Source organism: Danaus plexippus, chromosome 2, assembly GCF_018135715.1.
Source record: "Danaus plexippus chromosome 2, MEX_DaPlex, whole genome shotgun sequence".
NCBI classification, from domain to species: Eukaryota; Metazoa; Arthropoda; class Insecta; order Lepidoptera; family Nymphalidae; genus Danaus; species Danaus plexippus.
The window spans coordinates 3245620-3267918 of NC_083537.1; the positions used below are offsets into that span (position 1 = coordinate 3245620).

A 22299-nucleotide genomic window follows, 5' to 3' on the forward strand; every position below is an offset into this window, starting at 1 on the left:
ACCGCAAATGTTTTGATACAAACGGAAATATTTTCCGAAACGACTCAGGATGATAGCGAAATGAAAATTTAATGTGATCATCCCACTGCATAAACAGAGTACGCGTATAATGTAAATATTGAATGAAATAATTTTGTATTGGAAGCCATTATTGCGTTACAATGCTTAGTGTGTGGGAATAATCAAATAATAATAGCGCCTTTTCAATTCAGTATCGTTATGATCGTCTGACAATGATCATTTAGAGGAGATATGATTAATGTTAAGAGTCGCTACTGCTCACGGCGTTAATTCAACGTTATATAGGTTTAGGTACAAAGCGCCCACGCGGTAAGCGGCTCGCGATTCGACGCGCTGCCAACTGTCAGCTACCGGTCGTTTGTTGCTTGTTTGCCCGCGCTCGACTCGCAAATGCATTCTTATCTTATCTTTATAGCGCCTTACGAGACATTCAGTTTGACTGTTTAAAATGAAAATGTATTTATGAACTGTTGAAGCGTTTTATTTTAATGATATATATTAATTACTCGAAGTCAGATTGGATGTAATGTATTCGGACAAAAGCTTTTATCGTGTATAAGGAATATGGTGTTAAAAAAACTATGGTGTTTGATGAGATCGACTGCGATGGTGTGGATCGACTGAGATTGATTGCGTGATCACGGAGGTCGGTTGGTTTCGGGAATAGAAATGATCATTCGTCTTACAGCTTGTTGACGGCGTAGTGTAATCACTAATCGAATTTATTAAGGATTTGAAGATGATTTCATAGCCCGATGACCTTACGAAAATCATGTTGTTTATTACGAAACACAATAAATAGTAATTTAAAATGTATATTGATATCTAGTCTCAATGGTAACAATGCGCGTTGCTTGTCGACGCACAATTAGCGGTCTATTGTGTTCACGTATTGTGCACCTTGCAATGTGAGTGCGCGGGTGCCGCGTTCTGCTGGCTTTACTCCTACGCCCATTGTGATCTCTTCAATCGTAAGCTTCCACTGAATTCGATGATATTATCTTCTATTATTAGCTTTACACCTAAAATACGTTTCATTCGTGTATTCAATTATTGAAAATTAATTTCAAATAGCGATAACGGTTGATACTTCTTTGTTTTTGCGATCGTTGATTTAAAAACACATAATAATTAAAAGTAATGTGTCTTTAATTACTATGCGAGTGTAAAATTATATGGGAATACACATACATCTGCTGAATTTTTAATTAATATAACCGGTTTCTACAGCGACAGGAGCATCACGAGGAATATGACTTGTACATGACGTCAAAGTCTGAGTAGCGACAAAAAATCCATTGACAGTAAAATTCGTAAAGTTTGGCAGAAAACTAGATGAGTTTCGTAATGTTGGCCACCAACGTCGGGTCAGGAGTCAGATCGGTTCGCGCGTGACCACAATACGCGTAATGAAGTGGGCGAGGGCGGCATTGTGCCCAAACGAGCCATTGTGAATGCGCCATGGCGACCCTTAACCTCGTTACTGAGCGACCTCCATCTTGTTAGTATGCCTATTTAGATTTTGGATAGCATTACATTGACATACAATTTTTAAAAGATTAATATTCAAAAAGAAGTCATCCCCGCTACAAAATCTTCTACAAATCACACAGTTCGTTAACATTTCTATGTTTCATAGTAACAGTTGTTGCGTGAACTTTTTATTAGACAATAGCTTCAGGCGTCCGATACTTCGCTGGGTATGATGCATCTCGCTCATTTCATACCAAAAAGAAAAGGACTCTCAGATATTCTGTGGTATAATTTTTTAGGCAGTGCGTTAAAGTTTCACGGCTACCCCTCACTCGAAATAAATTATGGTCGATTCCGGGTGGCCGTAGTTGTCGTTTTGTAACAAAAACATGATCCGACTGGCGCGGAAGTAAGGGTTGGTTTTAGTCCTGCTTAAGAGTTATTGTACGAGGAGCAGATGCGGAGTTGCAGACTACGTGGTTTTATGTGAACATTAACTTCTTCATTAAAATAAATAACGATGTATACCGGCCTCCGTTTGATACACCAGCAATATTTTTATTATTCGACACCATAAAGGGGATATTTTTTCACGCACGATAGTAAAAATTTTCTACAAATTACGTCTAATGCGACGAAAATGTATTCGTTACCGGCGCCACCCAGCGATGAAGTCATTATTATATGTTTCCGTCGAGTTGAGTCGATAACTCGAAAATTACTAACTTTTATTGTAACAAGCTAATGCAGCTGAATATTTTTGTCTGAAAAATAAATATATATAACGATGAAAATAAATTAAACCGTAGAGTAAAAATAAAACATTTATTAAATTTAATTAGTTCAAAACTCACCACCCGTTTAAAGATTCGTTTTCATTGCACTAAATAGAATCCCAGTGGATATTTGTGCGACGGCGTCCAGACCGGACATATTTTTATATACGCGAATTTTAAAGCGCGTTGTGATAATAGAACTCACGGTTCCTTGGCAAATCAACATCCCCAAAGACCATGCCATCAAGGTCAACAAGTATTTCGAGATCACTAAGGATAGGTTCGTTGTAAATTTGTACGCGGTAGAAGTAGGAGCGTGAGGTATACAGCCAAATCTCTCTACAACCTGCTAAAAGACTTGGGCATGTCAAGAACTAAAAAGAACTGATTCTTTCTTGGAACATACATCGAAGGCAGCCCTAGTAGATTCGTTTCAAATTTGGTTAGGTAGAGAGACGAGCTTGAACAGTGCAGGTGAGCGTTTAACGTGCGTTAGATAGGGGCTCCTTAAACCTACACCTGGGTCGTAAGTCCCAGGCACTGTTGAAGCACCTCTCCCTGCAACGCGATGAACCCGCCAACCGCATGGTGAATTCACGGAATGCCGAGAGGTTTCGTCTCTTTAATGAAAAAAATGTTTCCCATGCAATCTTAAAATAAAATATTGTTGAAACATTCATAATTAATAAATAGCTTTCACAATTGCGTAGCTGTTCTTATATAAATTATCATTCCTTAAGTTCTTTCTTATAACCGTTAAACGGAATACTAAATTATGAATTATTATTGTTTGTTCGTAGTGATATAATGTGAAAATGTCATGACATCTTTATTATATCCTTACAGTTTAGTGTGTCATGAAACATGGTCGTTGTATGACAGCACGCGAAGCGCTCATCAGTAGTATCCGTGTACCGTTACGACTCACTTGGGGTAATGCTGGACATACAGAAATGCTATCCGTGTATACTGTTATAACTTTATTGATGCTATTGTGTTAGAATTTTGATATGATGATATTTTCTTAATGAATGTATGTTGCATATTGTAATATTAAAATGGCGTATAGTTTGATTGAGTTATGTACCGTTTGTGATAGATACGTATATAGGATGTTGAATTTCACGTAGTAGAGCTCTCTTTGTCTGAACAAAGAGGTAGTATGTCGGAGGGTTGGTGGACGGCGGGCGGAGGAGGCACGCTCGGTGGTTTCGTACATCGCCACCCGTCCGCGCCCGTAAGCTCGTAATTTGCCTTTCTATTAGAGCGAGGGCGTGAAAAAAGGAAAGCGTTTACGGCGTGTTTAATGGGAGCGAGAGGGAAGAAATATGACCGCCCGTCGGGAGGGAAATTTTTGGTTTTCAGAGTTTTTGCGGAGATGTGCATCGGATCGCAAAGTGCGAGGGGGACGGAGATGTTTGCGGAACCGCACCCTACAATAATTAGCGGAAGTCGTGGCTTAGTTTTCCCCCTTAACGGGAGAGCTTGCGGGAAGGGAGTTCCTCTATTTGTCGTTTAAGAGTTAATCGGTCGAGCCATTCGTCACCCTCGAGAGCGCCTGCTGGCGATATTACATCTTTATTATGAGACTACTCAAACTTACAAGCCCTCGGGATACCAACTAAATCGTGATTATTGATAAAATCATTTTGTTAACTCCGTGCTGCTTGCTGAACTTAATTTACTGAACATTTATTTGTTTGTTAAATTTACGAAATGTTGTTGTTTGGATGACGTAGCCAGCCGTTTAAAAATACATAAATTTAAAACAACAATTATTAAATAAGAGGTTTTGTTTATTTTCAAAAGGATAATATGTCATTAGTGAGGAAGTGACAAATGCAGCAGTAAACACAACTCGTGCGCCGACTGTCAATTAGCGTTGGTACCACGCGACATATGTCCAACCAATTTTATATTTGTTGGCTTTTTACAGCCTTTACATATATATGTATATATATGTGTGTATGTATGTTGTTATGAATAGTTCATATTTAACAAACTATAATGTTATTAGAAGATCGTTGATTACAATTCAATTTAAGTTGAACCGTAACATAATTTTATCGTTATATCTTATAATAATCAAAGTATTATTTAGCTGCCGATGTCAAAATTCGTTCTGTAATCATATCAGCATATCGGATCGTATGCAATAGGTTTGCAATCGCTTAGCCAATCACTGGCAAATGAGCGATGGCGGTAATTAAATCGAATCGCCTTACCGAATCAATAAAGCCATACGATAAGCCAATTAATTGCATTTGCCGTCCCCGAGGACCGTGCCTGATTGATTCCAGGCTTCGACATGTCTTGCAAATTAGCCAGGTGTGGCGGAAAATCGAATTCTAATTCAAGCAATAGATCTTGCTGGCCATTAAGCACGGCGAGCAAGGATTGGCTACGAGTGTGATTTTAATAAAGATTTCTCAGAGACAGAACTGTATTTTCATAAATTCCTATCAATACTTACTGTTGTCCCAGCAGTGGAATTGATGGATAACAATTTTCGGGTCTTGGGTTCCATTTTTTTGCCGTCAAGTAATCGTGTGTGGTCAAAGTTTGGCACATTAGTGTAACATTTACAGCCTCTAAATTTTCTTTTCTTAGTGAAACTCTGCAGGAGGTTTGCAAAAAATTATCTTGAAAGGCGTAGGCCATTAATTATTCAGTGACAATAGTCCTTTGGTCGTTGAAAAGAACCAACAAAGTCTATTTATCAAAATATTATCAAAATTAGAGTTCTGCAAAACGTGGTCATTGTGGTTATATAATTTGAATATTTAAATAAAAACGTATTTGCGTGAGACTATTTAACACTACAATATTACAGATATGAATAAAACACGACGAATTTTTTCGACGAATTCTAGAAATTGTTAGAGTAATTTGATATTAAAGTACTCTTCAGTAATTTCAATGTAATAAAAGTTGATAAACGTAATTCGTAATACCAATGGTCTTTATGAGAATATGATAGATAATTGTGCAATAAAAATTGCAATTTCGACTTCCTCAAGCCCACCCAGAGCAATGCTATAAAAAAAATAATCAAACGATACATTAAAATGTAATTTATAGTGCGAATAAGCAGCGATATAGTTACATATAAGGAACTTTCCACATCTACGTCACCTGTGTGCGGGCGACCGCGATGTTTGGGCTGGCATTCGTCACGGGGCGTCCGCTTCTACTGCCATGATTGATGACCGCTGCGAACCTGAATGGGTATTTTGACGCGTTTTAACTATGAAATGTATGAAATTTTTATGGTTTGTAGTTTGTTCATATTCGCTATTCTTCTTAAACTAAGTTCTTGTTTCTAATTGTTTACGATGATTAGAAACTGCGCAGTCGACTCGTGTATTGAGAATACATGTGTTTGTTAAAGTCGTGAACCTTTTTTTTTAAATTAACTAGAAACAAATAAGTATTGTGAGGCACATCTTTATACGAGGCGAGAGAAATAATATCCACGACATAGGTACTCGTCGAGTAACGGATGCTGACCGACATTTAGATACATTCATAACACCCGGGGGGCTGCGTAAATAAAAATTATTTAATTTAGGACAGGTGTAGAGTTGGGTTACGCAGCTCATTAGCATTCGGTGGAATTAGATCGTTGGTTGGAGCCACTGGCCCACCTGTCTCTTCAAATGGACTTACAAATATCTTGACACTATCGCTTACTGTGATCCTATAGCCGAGTGGTAGCGAACTTAACCGGCTGCTTGAACTGTGTAATGAGGCGATGATAAATATTATTTTTATATGACATTTAACTATGGCGTACATGTTTACAGTGAAAATGGTATCATTTATAATGCGTATTTAATTATCACATTTTTTGCATGTAATCCTTTTAAGTTATTATGTATATCTAAGCGACGAAAGAATGTTTGAAATAAAATTAAATAGTTTGATATGTTATTTCCTAATGATATGAAGAATATTTTGTGTCGTGTCGACTGAGACTCGACAACAGTTAATTTGTTGCTATTGTCGTGCAATAAACAACAATTAGTACACCTCTAATTAAAACTGTAATTTCTGATAAGATTGTATACCTCAGCATCGCGTGATTCGCGACAATTTTACGTAAATCTGGCCAGCCTTGCACCATTGTGACAGTCAGACTGTAAAAATTATAGGCCATTGCGGCAACAGCGTCGAAGAGATAATGTTTCGGTATGATATAACATAAGCCGTTTTCATTTCGCACTGGATTTGTCTATTCAGGTTAGTTATAATAATATTAATTGTACAAAAATTAACATAGATTAAAAATTAAAAAAAAACCATAGCTCCGTGGCTGCAATAGCATTGTTACAATGCGTAATTTGGACTAACGCCTCATTTAACATCTTTATGTCTTTGGTTATTATTATGCGATTATAAATTACGAGTTGATCAAGATAAAAGGCGGCAGGAAAATGAGTATTCATATTTCGTTTATGGCACCGTTAACGCAAAATTAACTGCTTAAAATTAATTAAATTCGTGTAAAGAGTGAAAGAGTGTGATACGATCGCAATGAAGGAAATATGAGGCTATAAATTGAGATATCTTTAATACGTCTGATTACAAGTGACCAATTTACTTGTCACCAAAATGCTGCTTGCACGTTATCGGTGACAGATCAGTATCCTACAAAACCATTTGAAATTCCAATAGGAGGTTACAAATAAAATATGTTTCGGACGGTCGAGTGTTTTTTTAGAAAAATCAGTCGTAATAGCCTACATTTATAGTTCATAATGACAGTTGTCTGTTTCACTGGTTACGAGTCGGGCTCGGGCTCGGAGCGTTGGTCTTTTTGTTGCTGTCGCCTAATTCCGTTCTTAGCTAACCGTTTTGACAAGATTTAAGATGTAACGATAAGAGTGTACGGATACTATTTTTTTATTTTATTACCGATAAAAATGAAAGATATCCGATATAAACTATATAATAAATATATGTATATCTATAATGTTTGTGTGTTGAGTGTCCGGAATGTTATAAATTGGTAATTCCTATTAAAAAAACGAATCACATGTCAATTAGTCAAGGGGATTATTTTAAATATGACGTATGTCAGATTTAGTTCTTCCCTGGTTCTAAGCGAGTGCTTCCTTGTGTGAGGCGTGATAATGTCGATGTAACGGCAAAGGCGCCGCCGCCTCAGCATCAACTCATCACAATACACCCGTTCAACACGCCCGCCATATTCGGACGTGCTCTTGACAGCTTACATGTTTACGTCGCCAGCTCCTGTCAGATATCGTGTGAACGGAATTGACTATGGGAGCGGATAAAATGATCTTGTGCTATGTAACTTGGTATTGTCTGGAATATGATTAGGAAAGGGTGAATCGAGAACGAGCGGCTGCGGGCTGTGGGCGACGGCCGCGGTGCGCGAGGCGTGTCCGCGCTTCATCGATCGCAGGCTCCGTCTCTCCTCGACGACGTCTGCCGTCCCGCCCCTACCCCGCACACGTTAGCGCCCCGACCGATTGCATTCACTACCCTCTGCCACCCTCTTCATACATACACCCTACCTGTCTACCGCCGTCTGCTCTGAATAGCTCCAGCCATATTTTCGCGAACGTTGCACCCGCTTTCATCCTTATTGTTACAACAATCTCCGTAATATGCGACGCTCCTTAGTTTATTTTTCTCGTATGTACGCGATTCAAGTTTTTATGTCCTATCAAAAGTTTCGATTCGTGGACGGTAGCCGCTAGGTGTTTAATTCCAACGGTGCAATTAAAACTGTTTACATCAGTTCGCGAGCGACCTGTAAATGTTATTTGAGCTCATTAAAACCGAATTACGTTATAAATTTTATGTGCGTACAATGTAGCCGCGTTATTGCGCTCAAGGAAATACCGAAAGTTTGTTAAGCGTTCATTCTGGTATGCGATACACGATACGGGAACGAGCCGACTACTGTATAATTGCTTGTTAAGATAACTTTGGCGTAAAGAAATCAAGAAATTAAACGGACTCATTACTTCATTTAATATGTTAAGTATGTTTTTATTGAGTGCTCCAGTTCTATCGCTGTGTGGGCCGCGGGCTCCGTGCGGCCAACGTTGCGTGTGATGCAGGAGAAATCGAGATTAATATAATTGATGTATATGATCACCAGCGTGTTATGGCCACTCCATCCGAAGGACATTAGTAAACAAAATTAAATTTGTCTGATGTCCGGCGCCGGTGATCGATCATCGCTAAAGTGCCACAGACTAATGACCACCTCTCAAGCTTCGCGCCTTCGATTCATCACTCGTTGAAAACCGTATGCGTCGCGACATGTCTACATCTATATATAGATTAATAGTTTAACTATCATCATTATTTTGTGTTCCCAAAAATGTCAATAATTTTTAAAGGAAAACTCAGAACAACAGAAAATCTGGGCGATATGACATACATGTGTTCTTAATCATCGTTCCGTCGTGTCTGGTTTCGTGATTTGGCTTGACGTCATATAATTCTATACCATTACGAACCTTCGATCATAACATTTTATGTAAAGCAAATCTTAATATGCGTCATGTCAGTGAACAGCATTTTCAACTACGTTATTAAAAGAAATAAAAGTCATTAGCGGCTGTTATAGGGTAATTGTTATTTAATATCTAATAACAATTTTTATGTTTGTATCAAACGATATAGGAGATACTTTGAACATATTCATTAATTATGTTAATGTTTGTTTCATATGCAAAGAAATATAGTGAAATTTTGTCATAAAAGAAATATAAAGACGAGTTTTTTTTTCAATCGATAGAATACGGAGAAGCAATAACGACTGCAAACCAAACTTTCAAATGGAATCACAATTAATATCACTACTTTTACCCGCGTCTTCATTCACAGTCAGATCCAGATTCTTTTCTGATCGATTTGTAGGATTGAGTTTATACGAACCTATATTATATTCCGTGGGATTGATTATACTAAAAATATATATCATATTTACAAGATGACACGATAAGAAGCCACCTGCGTCACGCATACAGGAATATAACGCTTTATGAAACTTTAATTAAGGAATCATTTGACTTGTTTGCTCATTTACTTAATCATTAGTTTAGTTTTAAGGCAGATTACATTTAGATATTGCTTAAAGTGATACAAATAAATACTTAAAATGATAGGCCTGAAGCAAACATATCTATTCCTCTGTTGATAATGCAGTTAATATTTTTTGGTTGACAAAAAAGTGCAAATCTTAAATTCCTTTTACCCATATGTAGAATATGTTTGTCGTATTGACATATCTCATTCATATATACACACTTTTTCTTATATACAAATATGATGACTTAAAAACAGCAATAGGCAATAATTGCTTCAGTATCTTTTAATATATATATGTATTTGTTTTTATTATGGCTCCATTCGCTCTTCAATCGTGGAATATTTTGCTAATGCATACATGATATGTACCATATACAACGTGAAAGTGGATAGTGACAAGTGATATTTGGTAAATGTATAGATTATTTCTTATAATGATAAGAAAACTACAAGTGATTTTTTTGAGCCAGAAGACGGTCGTGATGATTTTTAAAGAAAGTAATCGTTATATTATTATCAAATATTTTTTTTTTTAATTTGATAAATCATAAAAAAATTTACGTGACTGCCATTTTCTATATAACCTTTTTTGTTCTTTGGATAAAAGTTTTTTTTCTCGTAACTCCTTGTTTATAAAATTCTTGTAGTTTTTCAAATGATATAAAAAAATCTATCGATAAAATTGTAAATGTCTATAGAGCTGTTTTTTTTTTTGTGGAGATGTAAGAAATAGACAAACAAACAAGCTTATTTAACAGTTATCATGATTAATGTTAATGTTAATATTTACCAGGGCATGAAATTATAAAAATAATTTATAAGTCATGCGTTGCGCACAATCGTAGATAACTTACCATTGACAGCGTAAGGGAAGAATTATTCCTTTTGAATAAAGAACATGTTGAAATGAATAAATAATATAAAGACTCGATTAAAATTAACTTCATGCAGAACATCACTAACGCATTGATCATTATAATATTAAGGTTATAATACTATATGTTAATATATATTTTTAAAGAAAATGAACAAATGTTCGAGCTTATATATCAATAAATATATTATAGAAATACATTTTTAAATCATAGAGTCGAAATTCGTTCATTGGGTCATCAAATATCACTCTGGAAGCGGAGAGGTAGACGAGATGATCCGATCATTAGCGGAATAAAGCCATTAGGAGCGCGTAAAACAGTTAATTACTTTGTAATCTGTAGTCGAGGTAACGGCACTTAAAGCTGCTATGAACCATCGAGTGTCAAGGTTCCACAGATTTATAATGTACACACGTTATAAAGAATATTTACTTAATGTGTTTTAATTGAAATGTAATAGACTTTAAAGGTGATATTATTTTTAGAAACTAGTTTCTGTATTTCGTATAAAAAAATAGTGTTAGATTTATTGAAATTTTCGCCTTTATATTATTGAAGAATGAAGAAACTATCACTTACACCAAAGTATTAGCATTTTAAGAATATCTCATACAAAATTTACGTTTCGACGAGTATTATCATGATATAGTAGGCATATGAGAAACCTGTGTCCCAACGCCGAATCTGTTTGGAATGTTTCAAACGTTATTTTATTAAAAAAAAAAACAAAATATATGAAGATGAATATGTAACTTTATAAATTATTTATTTTAGTATCGGACGTTTTATTCTCTGATATAACTTCCGGCAGTTGCTCTTTCGACACGAGCTGTTAAATCAATGGCTTCGTATTGTCGGCGCGTAACATGTTAATAAAATTCATATTAAGATGTTCATAATTAACTTTTTGATGATGGAATTAATCTGGTTTATTGGAATTGATATTACTTCATTATTTTTGTTGAGTTTTTATTTCGAAGTCTTCAAGATGTACGATGTTTTGTGATAAATGCTTAGTGTGAAATGTATGATTGAGATTTTTTTGGACTCAAGATGACGTCGCGTTTTAAAATCTTCTTTTCAATTGCACACGTTTAGGAATCTATCAAATCCAGTGCTTCATTTAGGTCGTTCCTTTGCTGTTAAACTATAAATTGTATCTAACTCTTAATTACTGTGGTTCGATTGTTTATCTTGCGTGTTGAAAGTTCTTATTCACTGCAGTGAAACTGTTTTATTCGCTTGTTGGGTGCGCATTTAGGCTAAAGTTGATTGCAATCTAGATTTTTTCTTTTTTTTATTAAGTTAATAAACTTATTCTTAGTAATAGTACATATATCCGATGTTTTATGTTTAAATATGTCTCTTTATCTCTGTGTATAATGATTATAATGACATATCCATAATCACTCAGCTAATTTCGATCGTTATCCCACACCGGCTTTGTTTTAGAGCTATCAAATTTTTAAGTAACCGTCATATTTTAAGTCGATAGTTGCATATTAACAATGCCTAAGGTTTACGACCGGAAGCCTCATAAACCCGACAGATTCCGCCGATAAAAACGGCACCTTGTTAATTTTAACTGTTTTATTATAGATCTTATTGTGATATTTCTACAATTTCACCATAAAATTCATACATTTATGACATTAATTGTCATTAGTGTACCAATTATGTAACGAAGGCAATAATTTTTAATCAAGACTATAAGCTCTTCTATTTGTCGTTGTTTTGATATTATGATAATTATATACATATATATACATATATACCTTGTTGCATTGTTAAGTTGTTCATTCTGATCACGGTTTAAAAGACCAAGCGACCAAGCGACCAAAACCTCTTAGAAATTAGATATTTTTTGATTAGAGTCTTATAAGATTTGTGAGGTCGTTGATGTTAAATTTCGGTAGTAATTCGGTAGAAGACATTATTTAAACCATTCAAGCTATTATAAGCTCTATTGACCATGCTTTTTTGAATCAATTTTGTTTAGTTTCGTGTACACCTTTTTTTTATCACGAACAACGTACATCACTTCACATCATCGTTTATAATCAAGTTTCCGTGACCTAGGTCGTGGAAACGGATCTACTTAAAATGATAATTACAACAAAAACAAAAACCCCAAGCAAGGTCTCCACTGAAAAAAAAAAACAGATTAAATCGCATTAACATTAATTTGATAGGTATGTTTGTAATGAAGAGTACCTGGTTATAAGTGTTGAAGGCATCCGGCTGAGGTGTATTGTAGCGTAATATTTTGTATTGAATAATCACTTTCATAAGAACAATATTGAAATGAAAACATAGAATTCTCTTGTCAGTTATAGACTGGCTTCACCCCGCGAACAACTTGCCATTTCTTAAGTTCATTACACATTTTAATAAACATTACGTCAACTTTTTTTTTTTTTTTCAAACAACGTAGTAAATGTATATTAATAATGGTTTTATTGAGACTTCCACTGCATTCTTATGTCTGCTTGTTTTTTGTTTTGTTTGAAAAATATTTTAATGGCTACTGTAAAGATTAAAGTATAACTCATACCTTGGTTTGATTTGATGCAATCCAATCAGACATCGGTGTTGAAAAATATGCTCCCTTAATTTGTTATTATTTCATTATTTTGGTAATTATATCCTTTTAGTTATGAATTTCGGTTTAGGACTGATTTCCATTCAAATATCGCAGACGCTTTAGGCAATTGTTCTAACAAATCTTAAATCAGGAAGCCGGTCGCATGATTAGTCTCATCGATGTTATATTTGAGGACTATATTGCCTCATTATAACATACTTATCAATTGATATCACAACGGAACTAACGTGTCAATTGGTGTGTGATTATTTTAAGCCGGTGGCGATTGGTAACTCAATATTAGTTGTGAGGCGATTACATCGCGTGGCGGACGTTCGCCGGCGCGTAACTTGACGCGTGATATGCATTAGCCTGACGTGCACGCGTTACACTACAACGAAAATCCTTAGTCGGTTAGTGTCTATTCGATATGTACTCAGTCAACTAATATTCTTATTCCATTAGGTGGATTGCAAATTTTTTTGAGAGAGTTTATAATCGTTTGTACTCTGCGGCATCGGACGCCTTACTAAGTTTGTTAGTTTCTAACAACTACCTATGTTAGATAGGTTTCAATTATAAGTGAAGATTTGTGAATGAAAAACTTTAACGTTCCATACGTAGTTTGACGTGGCAAACTCAGTTTACGCTTAAAGATATATTTGCTGAAGTAAATAATATGAAATTAATATTTTTTTATTCACATACCAAACAAGACTTGCAATTTTATAAAAGGAATGTAATAACCTACTATACATCACAACTTCTTGACATTATATATAAGACTAGAAGTTTTTTTCATGAAAATTTTTTAAACACGTACGTCCTATTATTTCTCTACTCTCCAATATTATGCATTATTAAGAAAAACGGTTTTTAATTTTAATAGGCAACGCTGATAACACGCTTGTCATGTTCAATCAAGATTTTCGTTCCTTCAATAATATACATGAGAAAATATTTTATGCATTTATTATAATGCCACGTAAACTGAGATCTCGTAAACTCAGAGTTGTATCATGTTGCATACATCAGGTCGATGATATTTCGTGGAAACCTGAACCTTTATAGCCGAAGTTGTTGCCTAATAAGTGCGACTAATAGGCGTATCATAATGATTGAAACGCTTGGAACGTAAATCTATATTGAGAGGATTTTGTACTGTAAATATTTACTAACCGAGCTCTAATAATTCTATTGAAAGGCCTTTCGAACTTTAAGCGCGGTAGTAAAGTTATAGTTTTCAATATTGAGTGTTTAGTTGTTATTATATCCTCATAAAAGAATGCCCAACATACAATGTGCTCAGCAATTTCGAGACAGCAAAAAACTTTTAACTGATAACTAAAAAAGAAACTATGTAGCCTTATAAAATTTTACTACATTTGTACAAACGTTGCAGTTATAAATAAATAATATATTGCATAATATATGCTATGAAATTACTCCAAAACAAGTCAATAGAATTACTCTCTATATCGATGCACATGTTCATTCACAACGATCAGGTAAAGGTCGGGCTAGCATTTGACGAACATTAATCCTGAATTTACAAACCGGAAAATATACGTAACTATATTAATAACTTATTGTTTCGTCGAAGGAGTTTTTAATGCATTATTCTTTATAATTTTACTGTTCCTCGAAACAGGTAACAAACAGGTGATCGAATAAAAATAATTTTAGATCAGGTGTTCAATTTTATTATAAAAAATTTTTAAGCACTAGGTAAGTACGTAAAAATTAAAAAAAATATTTAAAACAAAACAGCATTAGTTCATTATTCGATTCAAATAATCTATAATCGCGTAATAAAAAGCGAAATTTTAACAGTGTTTGCGTTCACAAATTATTATCTTTTGTTTATTGCTTATTGCATGTTTTTCAATATATAATATTATTTTATGTTAAATCTTTCTTATTTAATTTATTTAAGAAAAACCTTGTGAGGGGATTAAGTGTATTATTGCATCTTAGCGTTCGTTGATCGTCAATTTCGCGCCTCTCATCGGATGTGGTGAGCCTTAATTTCGTCTTTGTATACTTTTGCTTGTCACATAATTTCGTTTGCGGTTACAAACTTCCCTCACATGACTATTAAGTTGCTTTTACTTCGCACAGCATTTAAAATTGAATGTAAATAAGCTAATATCATGATAAAAACGTCGAACAGCCCTGTTTTCGTGCGATCAGAGTTCAATATTGCAATAACTAATAAATATTTTATTTGTATAATAATAACATTATTTTCAACGATATCGTCTTTATGCGGCCCGTTTTGTTTTCTGTTCGACACTCATACTAATTGTTATCGTTGCAAACATTTTACTTTCGATTTTATTTCAAGCGTTGGTAGGTTTAAACGTGTATTAGATATTCATTATATTGTTGGACTAAGTTATGTAAACTTGAAAATAAAGATAAGTTAACCCCATAAGATAATTAACTCTATAGCTATGTGGATATCTGTTTGTTGAAGCGTCGCTATTTAGAATAACTACCTATTATTGCAATACGTATTAGATGATGAATAAATGTATAGATATATATATAAATTAAAAAATCTAAAGCCATAAATAAAACGGTATCCATGTTGTTATAATAATATTAATGAATATATTTATGTTATCGGTGTACAGTGCTCTTGTTCTGTTAATAATTTATGGTAATGTATTACCCTGTCCTACAAACTTCATTCGTGAAATGTCGCATTAATATCAATGGTACCTTTATTCGCAGGCCTCCTTTAAACGTTAGACTGAATAAATGCCATAAAATATTAATACTTTTGCAGGACATTCAAGGGTTATCGGCGGTTATTAAAAATGTTTGTTTTATATGACAGATGACGAGCGTGATTGATAGACCTGTTGAAAGTTTTAGATAATAATGTCTAATATCTATTTGTTTTACATTGTTTTTGAAAAAAGTCGATTGTTTATATTTATATATATTTTTTTGTAATATTACAAGTAGACAGATTATGACGCATGTCAGTGTGTACGTACTATATTGATGGGTTTAAAGTAAGATGCAATCGATAATAATGTTGCAACTGACTTTTTAAGCGTAACAAGTGGAGTTTGGACCAAGATCGATGGTAGCCCGTGATGGATACTGCTCATTACCGTCCACTCTGGGTGGCCGCGACACCGAGCCGTGTCCGCGACATCGCCACACCGTCTTAACGACACTATCATAAACGACTGACAGCGACTTATTGTCCGTCGCGTTGAGAGATCCAACGCCACCGATACCAGCCGACCGTTCAAAACACACATTAATACGATTTATTTATGAGCAGTCCATGCCGACCAAAACCCAGCTTTATAGCCGCGATAGTGTTCTGACTCTGAGAGTTTTATAGGTCTCGCATTTATTATTACACTTATTGGAAGGTTGACACCGCAGCCGTGTTTTATGACTGCTAATAATTCTTTCTTTCACTCCCGCATTTTATATTACAGTGTAGGAATTACATCGTAAACCTCCGTATTGATGCACTACCGTCGAGCGAATCTTATGGACTGTGACCGGTATCCGATAGTTAGGGCCGATGAACAAATTGTCAGATATTATCTTATCTATGACTACTTGTTTAGCCTTCAAAATTATAAAAGTAACGTTTAGAGTCAAAAAAAAATGTATTAAGAAAGGTTGCCTTATAAATAGGTAGCGGTGAGATGTTATCGCCTCTGGCTGGCAGGAAGCGCTTCGGCCCATTTAGGGGTGCATTAAAATCGAATACATCATATTTGTTTGATTTCCTAGTTCGAGTTTCACCCTGTTATTATACAAGTCACCGTCCGTGGCCAGATCTTTGTTAGTTTTTGTTAATTATACATTCATCATATTTTTTTTTATCGCGAGCATGTGTTTTGGTGTTGTAAAACACTTTAGGAATTATAAGGTTCTTTGTATCTTAATGTCTATTTGTTTTTTTTTTCCTTCTTATGAGGTCGTTAATGAAGAGTTCTAAAAATGATGTAACAGACGTTGGAGTTTATAGCAATTAGTAGTGTTCACATTTTATTCTATATACTACGAAATGTTCCGAGTTATTATGCGAGGGTTATCCGAACTTAAAGTTTAATCCATTGAAGTTGAAATTTATAAAGAGAATCCGTGTATTTTATGAGATTTATGATATAAGATTTTAACCTTTATAATCTTTCTAGATCGTATGCAATGATGTATTCATAGAAACTTCCCAAACTCTCAAGTAACGCAGAAGTTTTGGTGCACTATTGCTGATAATTTATTTACTAATTTCGCTTTTATAGACGAATGTTCCCGACGGTGCGAGTGTCTTTCGCGGGATGCCGAGCCGAGGCTCGTTACGCCGTATTGCTGGACGTGGTGCCGGTGGACGGCAAGCGTTACCGATACGCTTACCACCGCTCTTCCTGGCTGGTGGCCGGCAAGGCAGACCCTCCCGCGCCAGCGAGGCTCTACCCTCACCCCGACTCACCCTTCTCCGGGGATCAACTTCGCAAGCAGGTCGTCTCCTTTGAGAAAGTCAAACTCACAAACAACGAGATGGACAAAAATGGACAGGTTAGACATATGTATTTATGGGTACTTCTTTTTATTTCACCACCATTAAATTATTCCTTGACATTATTCAAAAAGTTAATAATTTCTATATATTCCTAAAACGAACTGCTAATAAAATATCAACTAAAGGGACGTAAAAAGTGTCACAATAACAACAAATTGCGGTTTTATTTTTTTTTTAAACACACGCTAGCTGAGATGAGACAACTTCCTTATGCGTGTGGCAATTTTATAGAATTACGAGTGAAATTGCCGGTGTCGCGACACCTCGGGCGTTGGGGACAGTGTAATGAGTGCGTTGTCGGCAACAAATTAGTCGCACATGTCGTGCGACAGCCGGTTCGCCGCAGATGCCTGTGCAGAACGTCGCTGCTGCACCAGATTACTGAGAGCTGTTTTGCTTTTACAATTAATTCCCCCCGTAGACCAAAAAATTTTGATGTAAACCTTTAAATACAAAGATTGTAAATTGAATTAAACTTTCTTAACGTTTACAATTTAATCCATCTCGTCTATGGTTGCAACGTACATAGCAACAATAGGACCATCTCATCAGAGTCTAAACAAATTAAGGTGGCGTTGCGGTGTTTTATTTAATTTAATTATACCGGAGTGTGCTCAGTGCATAGAATGAGGGACCAGAGGGCAGTGGAACGGAACAGCCTGGGCGTGGCCGTGTGATGGATGGACTGCCTCGGACCAAAAACGCTCTAGCTCTAATTGGCTTTCCCATAACACCTTATCAGTGGCATCGCGGTCTACTATCAGCAGAATTGTATACCTACCGTGAATATTTTAAAACAAATGTAGCTTATTTTAGAAAGCAAATTCTTAACAGATAAATCAGAGGCCAAAAAACAAATTAATCTGCATCATAAAGAAGTAACAAAATATCCGCGCTCCGGATCGTATTTGGCTTTTAAACAAAACTTCATGAAATCGACAATTTAATCAATCTTCCAATAATATGAATACTTAACACTCGGCATTGTCATCTGATACGTTGGAATTCACCGGATTCTTGTTAACACCGCTGCCACGCAACTTGACATTCGATATACTGTCATAATTTAAGTTTTATTTTCGTTCCTTTTTACTTTTGTTATAGGACGATGACGATGTCAACAGTTTTATAAAATAATGGATATAATTAAGGCGTTTGTTCTATCAAATATTAATTCTAATAAAGCCTCCGTTAAAGTTTCAAGTAGGAGCCCATTTCGTGATTCCGAATCGTGGTCAGATCGTTCGAGTTATGAGAATGGTCGCACGAAGGCAGCGATGACGGCTGCGATTGGAGCTGAACATAGGTTATCAGAAAGTTTAATAGCGGTGCTCACAAAGACCGCCGCTCCGCGTATGTGTTAATATACATTTAAACGCTCTATATTTAGGCCGTTCACAATTTTCTTAGCACCTCTAATTATTCTTTAAATACGAAATTGATGTTAACGTTTTGTCCCTAACTGTAATCATACTTTGATTATTTTCATTATACAAACATTTTAATAACAGCATTCAATTATAATTATTTTTTAATCCACATGTCATACAAATGTAAATATACGTAGAGGAACATTTGTTTTCCTACAATAATTAATGAAAATATGGAAATTGCTGGTTCCGTACGCTATGTTAATGACGTACCGATGATTTATGACCAGCTTTTGGCCGTTTATTAAAATAATGAGAATTGTTAAAAACATATACACCGTAATAGATGCTATTATTATAAAAGTGTTTTGGAACAGTCCGCATTACACACGACGTGATTAACGTGATCATTGTATCAGTAACGAGTAAACGAAATAACAATCCCATAGTCTTTTATAGAAAAAAATAGCATTTACGTTTTTGATTTTCGGCAAAAGTATACTGAAAGAAAGTATCAAAGCGGTATATTAAAATTATAGATGGGTTACATCATAGCCTATCGATGTATACCTAATTGATTGAACGTTCAATTTTAGATCATTGTAGCCGTGCAAGTTGGCTATTATCCAAGAGCTTAATCGCGGATACAACAGGTGGATTGGTTGCTTATAAAATATCCAATATCCATTAAATACCATATATTTCATAGTGTTTGACGAACTAATCGAAATACATTAAAATCCCGAATGCTTAATGATATAACGCTATGTTCTTTTTTTATCACACCGTTATTTCCACATCGTTTAATGGAGTCTCATTGACGCTGTATAAATATTTAAATTAATAAATAATATGAAAAATTTGGACACCCGTCGCGTTTCCCTCACTAGTTTCTCGTTACAGCAGCCTTGGTTACATCGTTATCATTGCCGATAGTTAACATAATTAATGATAATCGCATGTTTTGTGTATGGTAATATTCTAGACAGCATATTCGGGTATCGATGTATCATAATATCTCTGTATATTTTATCGAAGTAATAGAAATCTCACGCTTAACAAGTATGGTTGAAAGTTGACATATTTAAATTAAAAAAAAAATAATAACTCATCACCTCCGATATATAAATGAAATCGATTTAAATCATAATTGAAGATTATCGATTTCACTAATAAAAGTTGTGCCATAAATCATATTAATTGCTCGGACAGGTGCAGAGTGAATAAACTAACACGAATTTTAAAACGGTTTTTATAAATCAATAGCGAGATACAATTATTAGCATAATTTAAACAACCACATTTCATATTTTATTGTGTCGAAAGTATACTCTGTGTCATTTTTGAATGGACTTTATTTAACGGTAAAATTGAGATTAGTTCGGACATTATGTGTACAATGCCTTATTTTTTAATAAACATAGAATAACCTATAAAATAATATCTCGTAGTTTCAGTAATTTGTAACCGATGGTTATTATTAGTGTCAGACATTTATATGTTATAGTATAATAAACATAAAGTATAATATTAAAATTTTATGTTAAAAAAAATTACGTCGTCCAAGGGAACCCTAAAATATATTTGTATGAAGTAACTCAAATATGATTAAAGGTGGTTAATTTAGTTTGTGGGAAGAGATGGCCTGAATTATTTTTATGTCATAATAAAGGCAATTGTATGAAGGGTTGCCGGCGGAAGCAACCGGTGCACTTTACTGCGTGGGGTATCAATAGTCTTTGAGCGTTTTAGGAGCTTATACATTTTATTGTATTTAGATTGTTTTAATTCGTTGATTAGATGTAGTCACAAACGTTTTTGGCTATGACAATATATTCTTATTAATGACATAATGATCTTCAGTTAAAGTAGAGTATTGGGTATTAGTATAACAGCATTCGAGGTTTCAACTTTAATGAAACGAAATAACTAAACGATTACCTTTTGTTAATATAGAACCTCCATCCAGCGTTTTACGACTGCGAATCTATTAAAATTAATAACACATTATTAATAAGTACATAAAATAATGTTTAAGCTTTCCGCTACTTTATCATTAGGTTACGGGAGACCGTTGTAAGCAGATGGCGTGTAATAACACAGACTGGCTTTATTTCCGAGTAAACATGCCAATTTGCAATCATTCTTTTTATGCGAATACTAAGTGGTCACTCTATGTTGCCAGCGCAGGTCTGGTTTCGACTAGAGCTGTTAATATTTTACAGTACAGCGTGTGTATACTTTGTTGCTAAAGGTTTTAAAGTTTCATTGATCTCGGTTTTTACTATGGCCATTAGAAGCCGAAGATGCATGCGAGAACCGTACCGCTTCGAGTTATTAGTTTAATGCTCCGTTCTTGAGATACAAATTATTATAAATGTTCATACAAGTATAAAATATTACGTTACGTCGGTGAAAGGATTTCGAACTGTGCAGCGTTTCGTTTTCGTTGGATCTTAACTTTGGCATTTGATTTTGAGCATGATACAATATCAAATTAAAAAAAAGAGCGTCATAATAAAAAGGACAATTTTAATATGACAAAGACTTGGAAGGTTCTGATTGTTTACGATCGACTCGCTGTCATTGTTGCCGGTGCATATTAAACAACGAATTTTATATGTAAATAAAAAAGGTCTTATTTCGTTTATAGCAAAACACTCAAACATTTAATATCAACATATGATTAATGACTAAATTCTTTGCAGTGATTACTTGCCGATATTACGGACAGAAAACACTAGCGTTAGATATAATGATAGTTTTATTTAAATATACTAAAATAATGATTACTCGAAGAATTTGTTCGAAGTGAAGTGGAATGCGGTCTAACGTAGAAGCGGTAGTGTATTGTATGCAAATATCGACTGGAGATGTGAGCTCATTTAGCAGAGTTATGAGCGCCGGTTGTGGTTCTGACGTGATGCAGTGATAGGGAACAGGTATGAATCAAAGAGTGTAATGATACGTAGAGCGAGCCACGGACCGCGGGGAGTCCGCGACAAATATTTCTCACCTCAATTTGTGGCTTTGTTTTTTTTAACATCGTCTTATATTACTCTTACTTATTGAACGGTTCATTTTATCTACTGTTTTGAATTTATTTAACCTGTGATCTCTCATCAAAGTTAACATTAACATTTCTTCTATAGTATTTGCTACGACTATGATGTTTGCCTTTGTATCATACTCTAGTGAAATTGATTGTTAATTCCAGTTGAATATTATTTAGTACTAAAGCGATATAGCTGCGGAACCCGCTGTGATTTTACGTCTAAGAATGCCCGGGGACGATTATTATTTAATACATTCATTCCGTTTTTTTTTTCATTCCGACGTGACGTTTATCGCGGCACCCCGGGTGACGGCGCGCTAGTCGAATCACGATTTACCACTTTTCTACTCACTGCCCGTGTCACTCTCTTTACGACGGAGCATTTTATTTGTATATATTTTATAGCTACCTACGCATCATAAACTGGGACGTATTTCAAACGTTAACTGTGTCCCGTTTTAAAGCAACACCAATTATTAACGCCTTTCCAATCGATTTGATTTATATATT

General features: G+C 35.0%; 1 protein-coding gene across 1 annotated transcript in view; it reads left to right on the forward strand.

Annotated features, from left to right (window-relative positions):
* LOC116765291 (T-box protein H15) overlaps window positions 1–22299 on the forward strand; it is a 42621-nt gene that overhangs the window by 10073 nt on the left and 10249 nt on the right. The window contains exon 4 of the mRNA XM_032654731.2: window positions 17087–17360. Within this exon, the coding sequence (XP_032510622.1) occupies window positions 17087–17360 (274 nt within the window). The remainder of the gene's footprint in view (window positions 1–17086; window positions 17361–22299) is intronic.